The 16638-nt window shown below is 34.5% G+C and overlaps 4 protein-coding genes across 5 annotated transcripts; all 4 read right to left on the bottom strand.

The window, feature by feature from the left end:
- Positions 1-1623: 1623 nt before the first annotated feature.
- LOC140805895 (uncharacterized) lies at positions 1624-4226 on the bottom strand. 2 transcript variants are annotated; one of them, XM_073162254.1, is made up of 5 exons: positions 4016-4226; positions 3100-3218; positions 2254-2367; positions 2045-2146; positions 1624-1946 (listed from the first exon to the last, which is right to left on the bottom strand). In XM_073162254.1, the coding sequence occupies exons 1-5, from the start codon at positions 4080-4082 to the stop codon at positions 1902-1904; spliced, it is 447 nt and encodes a 148-aa protein (XP_073018355.1). In that variant the 5' UTR covers positions 4083-4226; the 3' UTR covers positions 1624-1901. The 2 variants fall into 2 exon arrangements, with proteins under 2 accessions (XP_073018355.1, XP_073018356.1); XM_073162255.1 differs by having other exon boundaries at positions 3100-3178; positions 4016-4214.
- Positions 4227-5294: 1068 nt separating this feature from the next.
- Positions 5295-7202, bottom strand: LOC140805893 (RING-H2 finger protein ATL13-like). Its single transcript, XM_073162253.1, has one exon. It carries the CDS (start codon positions 6950-6952, stop codon positions 5492-5494), a length of 1461 nt encoding a protein of 486 aa, XP_073018354.1. The 5' UTR covers positions 6953-7202; the 3' UTR covers positions 5295-5491.
- Positions 7203-9027: 1825 nt separating this feature from the next.
- On the bottom strand, positions 9028-12662 carry LOC140805892 (mannosyltransferase APTG1-like). Its single transcript, XM_073162252.1, is given in 10 exon segments — positions 9028-9271; positions 9367-9529; positions 9627-9778; positions 9941-10142; positions 10365-10646; positions 11360-11481; positions 11483-11647; positions 11822-11926; positions 12139-12256; positions 12331-12662. Coding segments are annotated over 10 exon segments (1611 nt in total). The 5' UTR covers positions 12549-12662; the 3' UTR covers positions 9028-9187.
- A 1002-nt stretch (positions 12663-13664) lies between these two features.
- LOC140805891 (GCN5-related N-acetyltransferase 7, chloroplastic) lies at positions 13665-16524 on the bottom strand. Its single transcript, XM_073162251.1, has 5 exons — positions 16150-16524; positions 15507-15662; positions 14524-14619; positions 14108-14228; positions 13665-13972 (listed from the first exon to the last, which is right to left on the bottom strand). The coding sequence occupies exons 1-5, from the start codon at positions 16447-16449 to the stop codon at positions 13800-13802; spliced, it is 846 nt and encodes a 281-aa protein (XP_073018352.1). The 5' UTR covers positions 16450-16524; the 3' UTR covers positions 13665-13799.
- Positions 16525-16638: the final 114 nt, after the last annotated feature.

Here is a 16638-nt window from a genome sequence, read left to right as displayed (position 1 = left end):
CTGCAAGGAAAACTGGCTTTTCCTTCCCAAAAATGGACAATCTCACTTTTCCCATGAATATTCAAATATTCTTAGTCAGTGGACATTGGACAGTGGGAGAGTTTGTTTAGCTACTTGCTTGATCTTACTCTCAACTCAAAGGTTTTGTTTTTCGTTTTTGTTTTACATAGTTTCCACTCAAAGTTTTTAAGTGTGTGTGTGCGCTTTTATATATATATATATATATATATATATATATATTATATAATTGTATATTTATTTAATAAATATATTAGACTATAAAGTTATATTTGAATTCAAATTCAAATAAATTATAATCCATTGAATTAGTCAGTAAAGTAAAATTAAGAAAATTATTTATGATAAAAGTGAAATTTTTGAAAAAATAAAGAAACTTCCAGGGGCGGATCTAGGATTTCGACACTGGGGGCCGCTTACAAAAGACAAACAAAAATTTAAAAAGAAAAAGACAAAGACAAAAATTCTACGGGTTACATTGAACAAAACATCAACAGTACGTTTCTTAACAACGTACAGTTTTTACAATAACCGTCGCAACATAGCGACGATTTTGACAATAACCGTCGCCGATCCGACGGTTTGGTTAAACCCGTCGCTATATACTAAAATTTTTTTTTAAATTTTTTGGGGGGCCACGCCCTACACTAAATCCGCCCCTGGAAACTTCGAATTACTTGTCCCCTTAACTAAATTTTTATAGAAGATTTTTAATAATTTGTTGATCTCGCTTAATAGATTTATTTTATTAATTGAGGTTGATATTTTTTACAAGGATAATAACCCCCTTATCGCTAGGGCTCTCTCACAGATAACCTTGCGTCGTTAGTTGGTTTAGCTCAATTGACTCTTTGTTTTACTGTTACCCTCAGAGGTTATCCACAAGTAGCTTTTCCTGTGTGGTGGTGGTATTTGATGAGTCACACCTTACTTGGGATTTTACAAAATCTAATTCAAGACTTGAATGATGAACTAAATTACAGTCTTCGACTTTTTAATTATTTATCAAAAATTATGCAGAACAGAAACTTTGACTTTATTAACGTGTTATTAGGTGTGGTTTACAAATCTGTTTTTTTTTTTTTAAAAAAAAAAAAATGTACTCTAGAACTTCTTCCCACCCTTCGTTGATCAAGTAATTAATAATTTTTCTAACGTTGGAAAAATGGATTTTGGGTCAATTCAAAGTTTTTTCTTTGTTGATGACTGCCATGCTCCCTTTTAGGAACTTGCATATAGGGATAAATGAATGAAATATTATGAAATTCTAAGATTCGAATTAGACTTGGCTTGATTTGAAGTTCGAAAAAATTAATTTTTTTTTTATTGAGTTCGGTTTGAATCAGCGTACAAGTTCAAATTCGGCTCGAAATGTTCATAAGTTATTCAAATTATTTCTCGAAAATAAATACTCGAAAAACCATAATCACACATATTTATATTACATCAATAAAATATCAAGTTTTAAGAATGGCTCACGAACTATCAATTAGTATAGTTCGAGATCGAGATTGACTCGAAAAAGTTTGAACATGCTGAGTTCGCCTCAAATTCAATAAATTCGAATACAAATTAAATTATTTTTGGCGTGAAAAGTTCGTTTACACCCCCTAATACTTACATCCATTCAATAACAATGTATAAATAAATATATAATATTCACGATATACATTAAAAAAAAAGAACAATTTTATCAGAAGAAATAGTTTTGGCGTGCAAATGTAGAGTCATTTAGGAACAAGATATCGTAGTATCACATTTACAACACTGCAAAACAACCAAGAACTTCAGTTTCACCCTGCCATATTCAAGGAATCAGTTTGGAGCAGAACCGATGAGAGTGATTAGTTAAAATCAGCTGTATATTAAACCCGAGTCGAACCTTATCTCACAAAAAACCCGATAAAAGCCGCCCAGTATCCAGCCAACTGTGATAAGAACAAATTGAAGTAGCAAAACGACTCGAACTTTGTTACATTTACCAAGAAAAATCCATCTTAACGAACGAGTAAGGGTATGGTCTTACCTGAGCTATAATGCTTTTACCAGTTCCACCTTCAATGACCAATCCTGCGGTAAGACCGATCATGGCCCAAGCACCATTGATTGCTTCAATTTGGCGTTGTTTCTGTGGTGACCGGGTCGAGTCATTGTCAAGAACATAGATATGGAACGTCTCAAACATGTAATAACTAATAAAGAAGAAAACTTTCGATAACATTGTTATCAACTTACTCTGAGTTTCTCTTCTGCTTTGATTTGAGCCATTTGTTTTGATGCCAATCGCTTGGCTTCCAATGGATCGACCATGACCACTTCTTTCTTTGAATTTCCTTTGTCTGGAGATACCTATATGAGAGTCAAAAAGATGAAATTTTTGTTACTGATTAGCAAATATGATACTATCGTTGCATTTGACAGAAATCCACCTTACTGAAAGATACACCCCTTCAATTAGAAATTTATTTGATTCTTCATCCATTTTGAAGAGTAAAATATCTTTTATCGTACAAAATAAGCAAAACAAAAACATAAAATGGTAATTCTTTCCATTAATACAATATGCACGAACCTATACCAGCAAAAGTGCAAACTCACATGTCTCCATACAAATTACAAAGATTGACTCGTAGCTCCACGAGTTTCCCTAGCTTTAACTAGCTCAAAGAACAGCAAAAACTGGTTTCTTCAAAACCTTCTTTGAAAAGGGGGTCCAATGACGGATATCAGCAGTTGAATAAGCAGCAAATGCTTGGTTTCTTAACAAACTATTCCCTAATAAATGACCCATTGCCTCTCGCTAAGGACAACTCTAAGAACAAACTATATGGCATGAAAGACAACCTCAAAAGTCAAATGCAACTTGTTTAGTATCGAAACAACAAATTAAGGGCTAGTTAGTTTTAACAACCTATTGACTCGGCTGACGATAAAACAAATAATCGCGTTCAAGCAATCTCTTCTAAGTTGGACACCAACATGCTGGTTGAAAGCCACCAATCACATACCTAAAAACCGCTTTGAGCATATTCAAACCATTAAATTGGTATTATACATGCAGAAGCCTTGGTTGGTGCATACATTTGGATTCGCCAATACAAGGATTGCTTGACTCCTTCGAGGATGCAGTCTCATATCTTGTTTTCTTTTGAATCCCCACCTGCAAAAGGAAGGGGAATTGGAAGAATTGAAACTGCCAACTGAAAAAAAAAAAAAAAAAGATGATTCACTAATTTTTTTTATTAAAATCGATGCATATTTCGATCAAGCTCACACAAGATCAGGTGACAAAATATTAGCAAGCATATTCTCAGGTCGGACGGAGCAGTGGCGATTGTTCCTAAGGATAACATCTTTCACTAATTAACTTACTATTACACTCACAAATCTTAGTACATTTTACCATAAAGATAACTAAAAGATTAGGTAAAAAAAAGTTGAAGTCAAAAAAAAGTTGGAAGTATAGTAACAAAATATTAACTAACATATTCAGCAACAAAACGAACAGGGGCAATCGCTAACAGGAATAAACTTCACTTGCATATTTCGTGGCCCAAGAATCCTGGTCCACCCCTTCACATATTCCATTATATTGCACTAAATACAACAAGCGGCTAGCTCACACAAATTCAAATTAGGTGAAAGCAATCCCAAAACAGCTATCTTTGACATGTCCAGCCCTTTCAAGAAATGGGAATAAAACAAGAAAAACTCAAAACTACTGCTGAAAATCAGAAATCAATGAAAAATACGCAGATCTCATCTTCTTAAGTCGTACAAAGAAAGATTACAAATTGGGGCCTGGGGAACAGATAGCCAAGCTCTTAAATTAACTTCAAGAACCACAATCTGCCGACATTTATGAGCCTAAAGCCGTTCACCCAGTGTGCTCTATAAAGATTACAACTCAGGTCCATCCCCAAGCTCATGGGATGAACGAATAAAAAAATTGAAGGCTAATAAAGAATGGGCATCAGAAAATTGGAAAAAGACTTACCTACACGTAGTTGGAGGCGGAGAAATAGATGAAGATAAGCGGCGAGCGGAGAACACGACGGCCCCATCCATAATGGACAGTGTTAAAGAAGACAACATATTTCCTATCTTACGGAGGAATGATTCAGATTTTATAGTTATAATGGCTGGAAGGATTGGGATTGGTTGGAAACGTGGGAATCTTTGTAGCCATTGCTGCAGTATGATTGTAATAAAAATAGCACGGCGCAAACCAACCCAGTCGATCGTGGCCGTTGATATATCTAAAATAGTTGGGCTTATCTTGTGGTTTGTCAATCCACCTTCGGATGAAATTGTAGTATTTTGGACTTTTTTGAATCTGCATTTGTGAATCAGTGGAATATTAACTCAAAATAACAGTTTTGTGAAGGGTTTTTTTTTTTGTTAAGATAAAAACTTGTGTGAGACGGTCTTACGAGTCGTATTTTGTGAGACAGATCTCTTATTTGGGTCATATATGAAAATGCTAAGATTATTACTTTTTATTGCGAATATCGGTAAGATTGACCAGTCTCATAGATTAAGATTTGTGAGACGTCTTATAAAAGACATATTCTTTTATTTAACGTGAATAATAAAAATATTGTGTATTAGATATTGAGGTTGTCTAAGATGTTGTTACAAATAAATAAATTAAATAAAAATAACTCATGTCTATAGCAAAATAACCACTAAAAAAATTTGTTGATTTTACAAAACAAAAAATGGTGACTTTATTTTTTTAAAAAAAATTATCTTTCCTCGTAAGTTAAAAGAATCAAATTGCATTCCAAAACAACAATAAAATAACCAAATAATGTAAAAACTATGTGCAAAAAACTAGAGATAAAAAACGAGATTTTCAATCAACACATTAACAAGTGTTGTTTTCAGATGTCTCTAACAGCCACTGTAGAACAGTTGTAAATAATTGTATTCTTCAAACAATGGCATCTAAGACTTAATTATCTTTACCTCTCTGTTCATTTGTATAGCATATGATCCTCATATTTATAGGGATGTTTTTTATACCTACAAATAACTCTAAGACAGAGTTTATAAAGAAATAAACATTTTTAAGCATATCAAATTAAATATAGAGTCGATCTTTATAAATTTCTAACAAGACAAAACTCTTAATCAAATATTTAACAAAATCTTATCAATAAAGAAAAAATAAGAGGATACACTTTATAACATTGAAAATGACTCGTGTAGTAAGATGGGGCAATCTTTCGATAGATATTAATGTCATGCAAGAAAAAGTAAGAAGAAAAGAAAAATCAAATCTTGATAAATCCATAGCAAATATATCAAGATTCAAAATACTTATACACAATAACTCCTAACATTTTATGCAAAGAATAAACCAAGAAAAATTACAAATTTTGATCTCATTTTATTTTCCAATTTCTCTACCAATGAACTGCCAAAGAAACACACACCAATTTTTTTTTTTTTTTTAAAAAAAACCCCTCTAAACATTAGAAGAAAAAGTTGAGTGAACCACTTTATTTTGCCTTCCCATAAGCCAAAGCAGAGTCCTCCTAGCATAAGATGGCGCATTTGTTTCTGAATCCAAACTGTTGCAACTTTGTTGTTCATCTTCACCTCCATTTCGCCACCTACTTATGCCGATCTCCGAAATAGTCCTCCCGCATCCACTACCGTTCTTGGGCTTAATCTCATTGGCACCCACCGGATTCTGATGCAAGGGGAACCGGAATGAGACCGCCCGTCTTGACGACTCCATTGAAACTCCATTGGGCCTATCTTTCCTATCCCGGAGCAAAATTTCGGAGACAGACAAACTTTCCCTCTTGCTCCTACCAATGGACTTGTTACCATTGCAATGACTATTACCACTTGTACCCTTTTCATCACCTTGTATTTCAAGAATCCGAAAGGCCTCGAAGCCGTTAAATTCGACCCTCGAATCAAATCCACATTCGGACATAGCTTGCCTGTGCCCCGGTGTCAAAGGCATACTAGGCTTCTTGCTAATTTGTTTCTTCATGGGAGTGTTTCTTATAGGAACTTGCAAAGATAAATTCTCATCCATTACATAAGCAAATGACCCCATTGAAAAGCACCGTCTTGCATCAGCATTAGTTTCACCAACACTGCTAGAACCATCTTCATGACTTCCATCATCAAGATTCTTAAACTTCCCAAGCTTAACTGAAACAACTTTTTCCCCACTACCCATAATTACTTTTTTTCCCTCGTGAATCTCGCAAGAATCCTGCGGTATATCTGCATGATGCAGCTTAAAATCATCTCCACATTCATCATCACGAGGAGGACTCAACGGGGAATTCACTCTCGCAACGTCTCTATCAGAAACAATATCCCTCGAACTTTCACCGCCAGATTCAAGAAGAAGAACTATAGGGCAACAGTTTGTGTTACCAGTATTAAAATCAGGAAGTAAAGTTGCTCTACAAAGGGGGCAAGTGGAGTGAGACAAAAGCCAAGTATCAATACAATCCATGTGAAAAGCATGGCTGCATTTAGGCAGTAGCCTGAGCTTATCTTCACCCTCAAATTCACACAAACACACCGCACAATCAAAAGGATCCTTCACTCCTATAATGGCTTTGTAGTTGAAAACGGGGAGGGTATCAATAAAAGACTGGTCAACCCCAGAATCATGCAAGTGAAAAAGTTGATGCAACTGGCCCTGAAGGGCTGTCACGTTCTCCATTTCGTCCGGATCCCTGTTTGGAGGTCTTAACAAGAATCTAACAAGAAGGTGAAGTAGTCCGGATATGAAGAAAATAATAGCGATGATTATTATGATCAGAAGTACACTAGGGCTTACCTTATTATTCAGATTGAACCCAGAACCGGAATATTGTGAAGCGGGGATAGGGGGTGGGGGTGATTGGAAGAGAAAATATGGCTTTTGCTCTTTGATTTCAAGAACCATATTCATATTTTCTTGAAAAAGCTTGAAACAAATACCAAGATTGGATCTTTATTCAAACATCATAAATGAGTAGACGTGGGAAAACATTGGCTAAATGGATAAATGTTTTCAGCAAGTTTTTGAATAAAGAAGTTTGTGACAAGGGCTAAAGGATTTCTTTTCAGAGTGAATTTTTAGCTTAAAGAAGAAACCTGAAAGGTCAAATTCCAGAGGAGGGGAGAGCTGGCAGGAGGAGGAAGTAAATGTGATGCACAGAAGGTGATATTTGAATTTGCATTAATAAATTCATCACCACAGCCAAGCAGCATTATTATAATGCTGCTTGAGTAGTTAAAAATTGAATTTTCCTTGTGAACCCAAACAGCCCACTTCCAGTACTGTATCTTAATTAATAATTGTACACATGGGGTTTCTAAATAATTTGTTTTTGCATCTGATCACATTCTTATTTCAGTGCTTCTATTCTATTCCCTTTTGTTTCTTTGAAATTTTAAAATATTTAATTCCCATGCAAATGCAAGTGGAAAAAAGACAACAAATCATAAAACTGGAAGTCAAAGGTACAGGTAAACCCCAATTCATGTGAAAACGGAGACCCAAAAGCACAAGAAAACATCACATTTTTTGTTTCTTTGAATTTGAGACAAATACAACAAAAGCACACTGCTCAAGTAACTCCAAGTCTCCCAAAATTCATGCAATCCCTACTAGATTAGTAAGCATAACATATACACACAAATATATATATATTATATATATATATATATATATATATATATATATATATATATATATATATATATATATATATATACACAAATAATACAACTAGTTATATCATCCTCATTTACTACGATAGCAATTGACCTCGCCAGGTAAATCTTGCTGGAAAGGATGATGTATTATTTACTTTTATTTGTAAGATAAGGTAGGATAATTAATTCTTTGTATGACATTTTTTTCTTACCAAAATAATAATAAATATAAGGAAAAAATTGTTGGATTCCATTACATTTACGAGCATTAGCCAAGGACGGTCTTTTCCTTTTTTCTTGGATTTTTTAATAATTTTGCAAATAAATAAATATATAAAATAAAAAACGAACTTGTTAATTATATATTTGCATGAGAATGAACGGACACACCCAAAAAGAAAAAGGAAATTACATGATTGTGTATATAAATGACATTTATAAACTGACAACATAAATTGAATTATCATTATAGTCTAATTATAATACAAAAAATCAAATTTAAATATGTTTTGCATTATTTGAGCATTTTAATCAATTTTATTAACAAACTATTTTTTCAATCGAATTAAATTTAATCATGTACATTGTTCTTTTAGTCAATAAAATAAAATTTATCCAAACATTTTTATGATATACTATAATTTGAATTAAAGTTTGAAACAATGACGATTATGTATCCCAAGGGATCCATCACAACCTGCCCTGTGCAGCAGTTCTTGACCGATCCCTATGTCATATTAATATTTAAATGGCGATTAAGAAGGTCACCTCTCCCATGTGCATGCGTTTGATTTTTGAGACCATGTATTGTATTAGATTAAGTCCATAATTTTTCCGAACTAACTCTTTGAAATCTTGATAACTCTGTCAAACAACTATTTAAATCAGTGTTATAACATTAAATTTAATCTATGATGTAATGGAATAGAGACGAGTCCTAATAAATTTAGTTGAGACTTGTAAGTATATATATGATTTAACGTGTTATATATGATGATACCTCATTAATAAGCTCATCAAGATCAGGCTCAAACCGAACTTTCCTAACCAATGTAGGTGTTCCATTATGACAGATAATCTCCTATAAATATTATATTTGAGAGTCTAATTATTCATTCACTATATTGATTTTTTGCAGAGTTGTTCTCTTATTCTATTCTCAATATTTGACATGAGCGTCGGAAAGGCTACGCGGGGACACCCTCTCGGCCCCTTTCTAACGGTCTCCTTTGTGATTTCAGACCAGAGCAGATTTGAAGTTTGAATTCGGTCTAATCTCGTCCATCGGAGTTGAACCGTATTTTTTTAGTGAGTATCATATGTGTTTTGTATTTTTTCATTGCATATATTTTTATATGACTTGAATCCAATTCAAGGAACCCCAGGAAATCAAATACATCCTCTACCTCAAACAAAGATCACGGGAATTAGTATTTCAAGAATAGTGTAATGCCTAATTTAAGGAACAATGTTCATAAATGAAAAGTTAGTAGCCTTGGAGCGCATAAACAACAACGGATGACTGTAATTCTCGATCCACCTTGAAGTGTGCATGAAAGAATCGCCTTACCTGTCCGTGGAAAAACAATTCCTTGTTATATTGCCATCTACCACATTACAACATATCATAGATTAAATAAAATGTGGTCGTATAATTATGTATACCTCGCGGAAACCACGCGCCAAAAAGAATTCCTTTAATAGCTTTTCTTGTGCATCAAACACTACAATGTGGCTAGGTAACGACCAGTTCCTGACCAACTCGGTTGCAAAACCAAGTGGATGCAGTAAAAATTGATCAGACTCATCCAAGATTCCTTTCTCTTCGCTGTTTGAACAAACAGTTAAAACAAAAATGAAGTAATATCTCGAAAGGAAGATCTGAAATCTTCAATAAAGTATACCAGGAAATTCGATATTTCCACCTTGGTGTGCAATCCAAGAAGCGCATGGGAAGATCGTGATGCAGTGTTGAGTAGTATGGTGTAGCATGGCATGGTGTCAAGAAGAGTATATTTTTCACTTTGTTCTCACTAGCCTCCTTTGAGAGATAGTTCATTACATCCTCGGTTCCTCTCTGTAAAGTAGCAGACGAGTCAAATCTGATGGGTGAATTTGTAAAAAATCACAATACAAATACATAGTAACCATGTGTATCAGAAAACCAACAGTTTTCTGATAAAAAATAAAACATATTTCGGTTGAAATATTGATTAGTTCAAGAATTGAAATTGTGTACCTGGTGAACCATACTCATATATAATGCCATTGGGATATTAGTAAGGAGCAATAAAAAGACCGCCATTTGCAGCTTGGTAAGGCGCTTAACATACGAGCTTGAGGTCTCTCTCAGTTTCCTCTTTGACAGTTCAGACGGGCTTAACTTTGCTAATGAGTACCCAGAGAACATCAGTGCTAAAGGAAGCACAGGAAGAACAAACCTGATATTTGGATTCTGGCAATAATGAGAAGCATTAATGTTTGAAAAATGAATTTAGCGCACTATATAAAAGTATTGGGGAACAACAATTTCTTCTACAGGTGGTATTTGAGCTATTGTACGGTTTAAAATGATCTAAAATGCACTGTTAACTGTCAAGGATGACTTTCGGTACAGCTATAGGCACTCAATCTTACAAATAGAACAACAAATTAAACAGTACCTGAATTCTTTGTGACCAAGGAGACTATATGTTCCTAAAACCCATGCAACCAGTCCACAAAGCTTCCACTGTTTAGACATGATAAAACCAGCCAAGGAAAATGGAAGATACGTAAATACCATGACAGTAAATCCTTGAGAAAAGTACCAGTGCCATGGATGAGTTCCATAATAGTCTCCACCAGAAGAAAGGAAATTGAACTTTACAAAGTTAAGAGGTACAATCACCCATGAGCCATACATTAAACGATCCAATAATGTAGTGAGACCGAGCACCAGTCCCCTGGGACAAAAATTTGGAACATAAAGCAAGCATCTCTAGTTAGTTCATAAATAAATTATGAAGTGGAACATAAGAAGGTACTTTGCATGGTAAATGTTGTGGATCCAAAATATATTATTAGTTAGCTCATATCGGAATAAAGTAAATGACAGGTAGTATACAATAGAGCTAACACAAAATGTCCATTATGACTAAGATAAGAAAAATAAACACCTGAAACGGATGGAAGCATAAACAGGTACTTTGCATGGTCATGGACCTGTATAAAAAGTTAAAATATAGTGGCACGCTAGTGCTGCCAACTTTATTGAACCAGAGGCAACTGGAATTGGAGATACTTGGAGATACTATAATGCGGGGCAAGTGGCACAAATTTACAAGCGTGAGAACCAACTCAAAACATTTAGATGAAGTACAAGTTACGCAGAACAGACATGAACCAGTTGGTCGGCTGTGCAAAGAGCTGTGGCCTATCTTGCATAAGCAGGTAATTTGCATGGTCATGGACCGGAATAAAAGTGAAAAAATAAGTTTGAAACCAATAAATAGAAGTAGTGAATCCAAAAAATATTGTTAGTGAACTCATATTGAAGTAAGGACAACGAGAGGTATTCTTCAATAGAGTTCACCCGAAATGTCCATCATGACTCAGGTAAGAAAAATAAAAATAGAGAGATGAAAGTAAACTAAAAGTCAAAACTTGAACTACTCACCCAATTGGAATGACATCGAGAAGGACAAATTTTAGCTTATCACGAGCCAACAACAACTCCAAAGTACCAACATAAATCCATATGATAGCACTTGTTGGCCGAATGGCACATGCTAGTGCTGCCAATGGCCAGTGCAAACTTTCTTGAACTAGATGAAAGTGCATTGGGAGATACTCTAATACAAGGCCAGTAGTACAAACTCACAAGCATGAGAACCGACTCTAAACAATTAGATAACGTACGAGTGATGCAAAAAAACATGAACCAGTTCGTCAATTGTGCGAAGAGCTGTGGCATATGTTAAGTACTTCATCACAGTCCATTAAGCGAATCAACAAACCAAAGTAAGCAACATGAAACCGTATGAAAGCCATCAATAGGTAAATCACAAGACATTTAAAATAAAGTGGGAAAACAAAAACAAAAGGAAAAAAGATGAGCATCGATCCCACATGAGGATACTGCCCAACTTGCAACACTGTCCCCAAACAACATCTTGGATAATTTGTACGAGTATAGATCACCAAAAGCTGCGAATATGGACTGCAGCAATCGAGGAGTCCTTGTCTGCAAAAGGTTCCAATATTTCTGACTGTGAATTTTCCAGAAAAATGGGTATATTATTATACTAACAGACTGAAGAAATCGCAGAGATAACCTTTGCAACATGACATTTCTTGTCGATTAAGATACAGACGACAATATAACAAGATTAATATCACAATAAAGCCAAGAAACTGACTCTATGAGCAATAACAATAAAAAAAAGCAGAATTTACCATGAACCAAGGTGAATCAAGTCGAAGAAATGCAAGAATTTTATAAATAGCAGCAAAGAGAAGCGGATGCAAGTAACTCCTTAAACCCTTTCTCCATTCCCACGTCAAATGACCATATCTGAATAGAAATGCGAAAACAAATTATAAGATATAGATGGTCCACAAGTCAACAAAGTAGAAAACTTGGCAGACCCAAAAGCGATTCGATGAGAAACTTCAAGAGATTGCCAGTGTTCATCTGGATTGAAATATGTCTGCACAAGCAATGAGTTAATTATCCGCAGAACCAAACAAAGCGTAAATATCTTGTTCAGTGGCAAAGAATATTGATTTGGGACGAGTTTCTTGCTGATATCTTCATCAATGGGTGCTTTAATTGCTCGGTATTTCCTTCTACTCATAGATTCCATAGCTTTCTCTCGCTGGATCCGAACGCCGCGAGTTGCCGGAGATTGGGGCTGCCGGTGGAGTGGCAAATTTCCGGTTCGCAAGTAGGAGGGTTTTTTTGGGGAAAAAAAAGTTAAATACAAAAATAATCATTTTTATTAGGAGCCTCTTTTAATTTTTCAAGGGCACTTGTATATTTTTTATTTATAATTGTAATAAATATTTTTATTATTAAAAAAAACCTAAAAATATCGATATAAACAATAATAATAAACCATATGAAATAAAATTAAAAATAATGTTATAAATTTTAAATTTGACAATAAAAATATTTCTAATTTCAGTTAACCTAGAATGACCGCTACATTTGATTTAATTTTAAATAAACCAAATCCAATTAAAATCGATTATTTTGGTTTTATCCAAATTAAACAAATATTTGGAAAAAAATTAACTTTTATATATATAATATAATATTGTCACAAATGTTAAAAAATATAACTCAGATAATTGGCAACTACATGATAATAATTTCAATTTCCTAGTTTTAATTCCAAATGAATCACTTTTGGGTTTAAAGAGTATATTTCGAACTTGATGTGAAGGTGGACTGTCAAACTTGCAACTTTGCATTATAAAAAATCTTGGTTCTTTATCTTGGTTTTTTGTCTCAAATTTAATGCATGATTTGTCCAACTTTGATCAAAGCTTCTTGTTAATATATATTGTCTCATGACATAGAGTGAACTTCTTTATTTCATTAGACAAAAACTCGTATGAGACAATCTCACGAGTTGTATTTTATGAAACAAATTTCTTATTTGAGTCATATATAAAAAAATATTACTTTTTATGCTAATAGTATTATTTTTATTATGAATATCGATAAGGTTGACCTGTCTCACAGATAAAGATTCGTGAGACCGTCTCACAAGAGACCTACTCATTACCTTATTATTTTTTAAATCATTTATGTACCTCATTACTAATAATTTCTACATTTTGTTGAGATTTTAAAAAAAATAGAATCACATTGAAACCAATGTAATACAGTAAGATTGCGCCCACAAAAAATACTTAATTCTATATCTCAAATTTAATGCACGACTTGTCCACATATATTACATCATTTGAATTGATCTTTCTTAATGGGATTAAACAACATATACAGATGTAGATAGATGAACTGATGCAAGAATTTGATTTTCACTCATACTACACCAAAAAAAAAAGTGTGTGCGCGCGCGCGTGTAAATAAAAAAGATATGGTAGGGTTACAATTCGTAAGCAACGGGAAGAGCGGTCCATAGAAGAAGCCTTCGGGGCCGGTCCAAAAACCGGGCTTGCCATGCCGGTTCATCACTCTCAAATGAGAAACCACTTTTCATGTAAAGATTTTTTGCTGCCTCATTATCCACAGCCACATGAACATACAAATCACTTATCCCTGATTAAAATAAAAGAAAATGATGGCGACCAAAACTCAAACTTAGTTGAAAAGGAGACTAAAATTTAAGAAAAACGTTGTTCGGGCGAAGCCAGCTAAGGGCAAGGATTAGATAGATAATTTGAGCTATTTTACCCCAGGCTTCAGCAACATTCTTAGCCATTGCCATGAGCTCATACCCGAAACCATTTCTCTGGAATTCATTGGCCACACAAACATTGCTCAGGTACGCCCTGGCAAAATCAGCTCCAATCGTCTGTTGAATTCGAATCCAAATTGATGTCAAGTCATTAAATAGGAAAATATTCATCTACTTATCAAAGCCTGAAAAAATTGAATAACCCATTGAAAAATTTGAGGATGATACATTCGTGAATGAGAAAAAAGCATCCAGCAGTAATTCATAACAACTCCTTACACTAGTAAAAAAACACAACGGTTTTAAAGACACAAAAACATTCAATACCCAGAATTTACTCTTAATAACTACTGTATTACTGCATACAAAATAATACATGATTTTGTACATAGTTTGGTGCTAGAATATACACCTTAGGCTTCATCCCGACTAATTCATGAGGGAGGCTGACACACTGATTCAGATCTAGAGTTCCTACGACAACTCGGTCTTCTTCGTTAAGCGAAAACTGCAAGGAATTGAGAGAACACAGTTTATATCATGTCACTAGGAATCATGCATAACACAGAAAAATCGATAAAAGAAAATTTAACATATTATTATGATCTCTTTTACTGTTATCTTTCAGCATTTCTTCTTTCATTTTCGGGAGTTTGGTTCAGGCCTCGTAGCTAGCACTCAGTTCATGAATTAAATAGCTTGTTTACCATTGTTGGCCATATAAAATTTATATGATTAGTTTTTCACGTGAGCTTCAAGACAGTATCACAGGTAATGCATAATTTCAGTTCCAACATCATGTTACTGCCAAAAACTACAAAGCTTACACACGATAGCTAAATGAAATATATGGATGAATCTAAGTTATTGGGTAATATATGCTACAAATAAAAATAAAAAAATAATATTCAAAGGAATCCAATTTTAAATATCAAAATGGATTAACTCAATTTCTAGAATCAAACGCATCAACACTAAATCACAACTAACAAGAACAATATCTCTGTATATCAGAAGCAACAAACAGAAGAGGGTAAGATTTTAGCAAAAAGCAACTTAGAGATATCGCCATGAACTTAAGTTACCCAGAACATAGGAAAAAAATCTATAAGCAGCCGATATAATTTTTGCTTCTTGTGGCCATGTATCACCTTAAAGTCTATTAGTCATAATTCCCAACTGACACGACACAATATCTTAGAAATCAATATAACAATACTTAAAAAAAATAAACATGACCATCCAGATTCCCCCAATCGTACTAATCAGCATCATGCCCATAAATGATAAAAGAACATTCTCGTTGGGACAGCTTACTTTGCAAAACTGCAAAATTGTACAAACTAACATCATTCACATAAAACGATAAAGATCATGGCAGTGTGGAGAGCTTACTTTGCAAGAAGTGCACAAATCATGGGAAATGTTTGAAACTAGAGATATTGGCAGTGTAGCATTGATACAGGAAACTTTTCTAAAGCCCGTCTTTTTTCCTGCAACACGTTCTTTTAAAGCTTCGAATTCAAGATCAGCCAAGTACTTTTTATGATCCTAATAGAACTTGACAAGAAGAAAATAGCATCAGAGTTAAATAAAATAAAATGTGAATGAATTGGTTTCTTACATCTAGCCGCCGATGAATCAAGCCAACACTTAAGCTTTTACATACTCAAATTACACATAAACATATTGTCCGGCGTGCAATAGCTTGAAATCAAGTCCGAAATGGAACTTGAATTCGAAATCTGTTTCAAGTTCAACTCAAACCAAGTTTTAATCGAACTTCGTATTAAAACAATCCATATTACTCAAACCAAGTTCGCATCATACTTTAGATTCAAACAATTCATTTTCAAAGGTGCAATTTGCTCAATAAATTTCGGGCTCTAACGTGAATTTCAACCCTGCTCGTAATTACTTAACATTGCAGTCTTTCTTACAGGAGCATGAATGGCAACAGCAGGACATAAATCACTACGACGGGAAGCAGCTGAAAACAAATGAGAGACAGAGGATAAGGTTTTGAGATGACACTCACTTCGATGCCGAAGGTCTGTTCATTGAATTCATAGAAAGTGCGCACGCGCAGATTAGCTGCGGCCCAGAGTTCCACCTCAGAGCAGCTTTCCGACACATTCAGCAACGACTTGTCAGTTCTTGAAATCCTCGACCGCGGCAGAGGTGATACCAGGGGTGTTTGGTGGTCCGATAGTTGACAATAACGAGGAGACGTGCGAGAGACGTTGGGGAGGTGAACGGAGGCGGGAAAGAAAACATCGGCGGCGGCGGTGGAGGGGTACGCGTAGGAGCTGTGATGTAATGGTATTAGGATAGCCATCTCCCGTGTCCACTCGATTGACTTTGGAACGATCGATGCAACGGTTGTTGCTAAGCGTTCAAAGCAGATTCGATTGTGCACGATTTTTAATTAGTTTATTTTTTTATTTAAAAAACAATTAATTAAATTTTGGGTCTTGAATAAGGGCTTAGGAAAATGATATTCTTATGTAAAATAAACTTTTTAATG

Source organism: Primulina eburnea, chromosome 11 (assembly GCF_022965805.1).
Source record: "Primulina eburnea isolate SZY01 chromosome 11, ASM2296580v1, whole genome shotgun sequence".
Lineage (NCBI taxonomy): Eukaryota > Viridiplantae > Streptophyta > Magnoliopsida > Lamiales > Gesneriaceae > Primulina > Primulina eburnea.
Note: the sequence above shows the minus strand (reverse complement) of the source record. Positions and strands in the feature narration are given on the sequence as shown.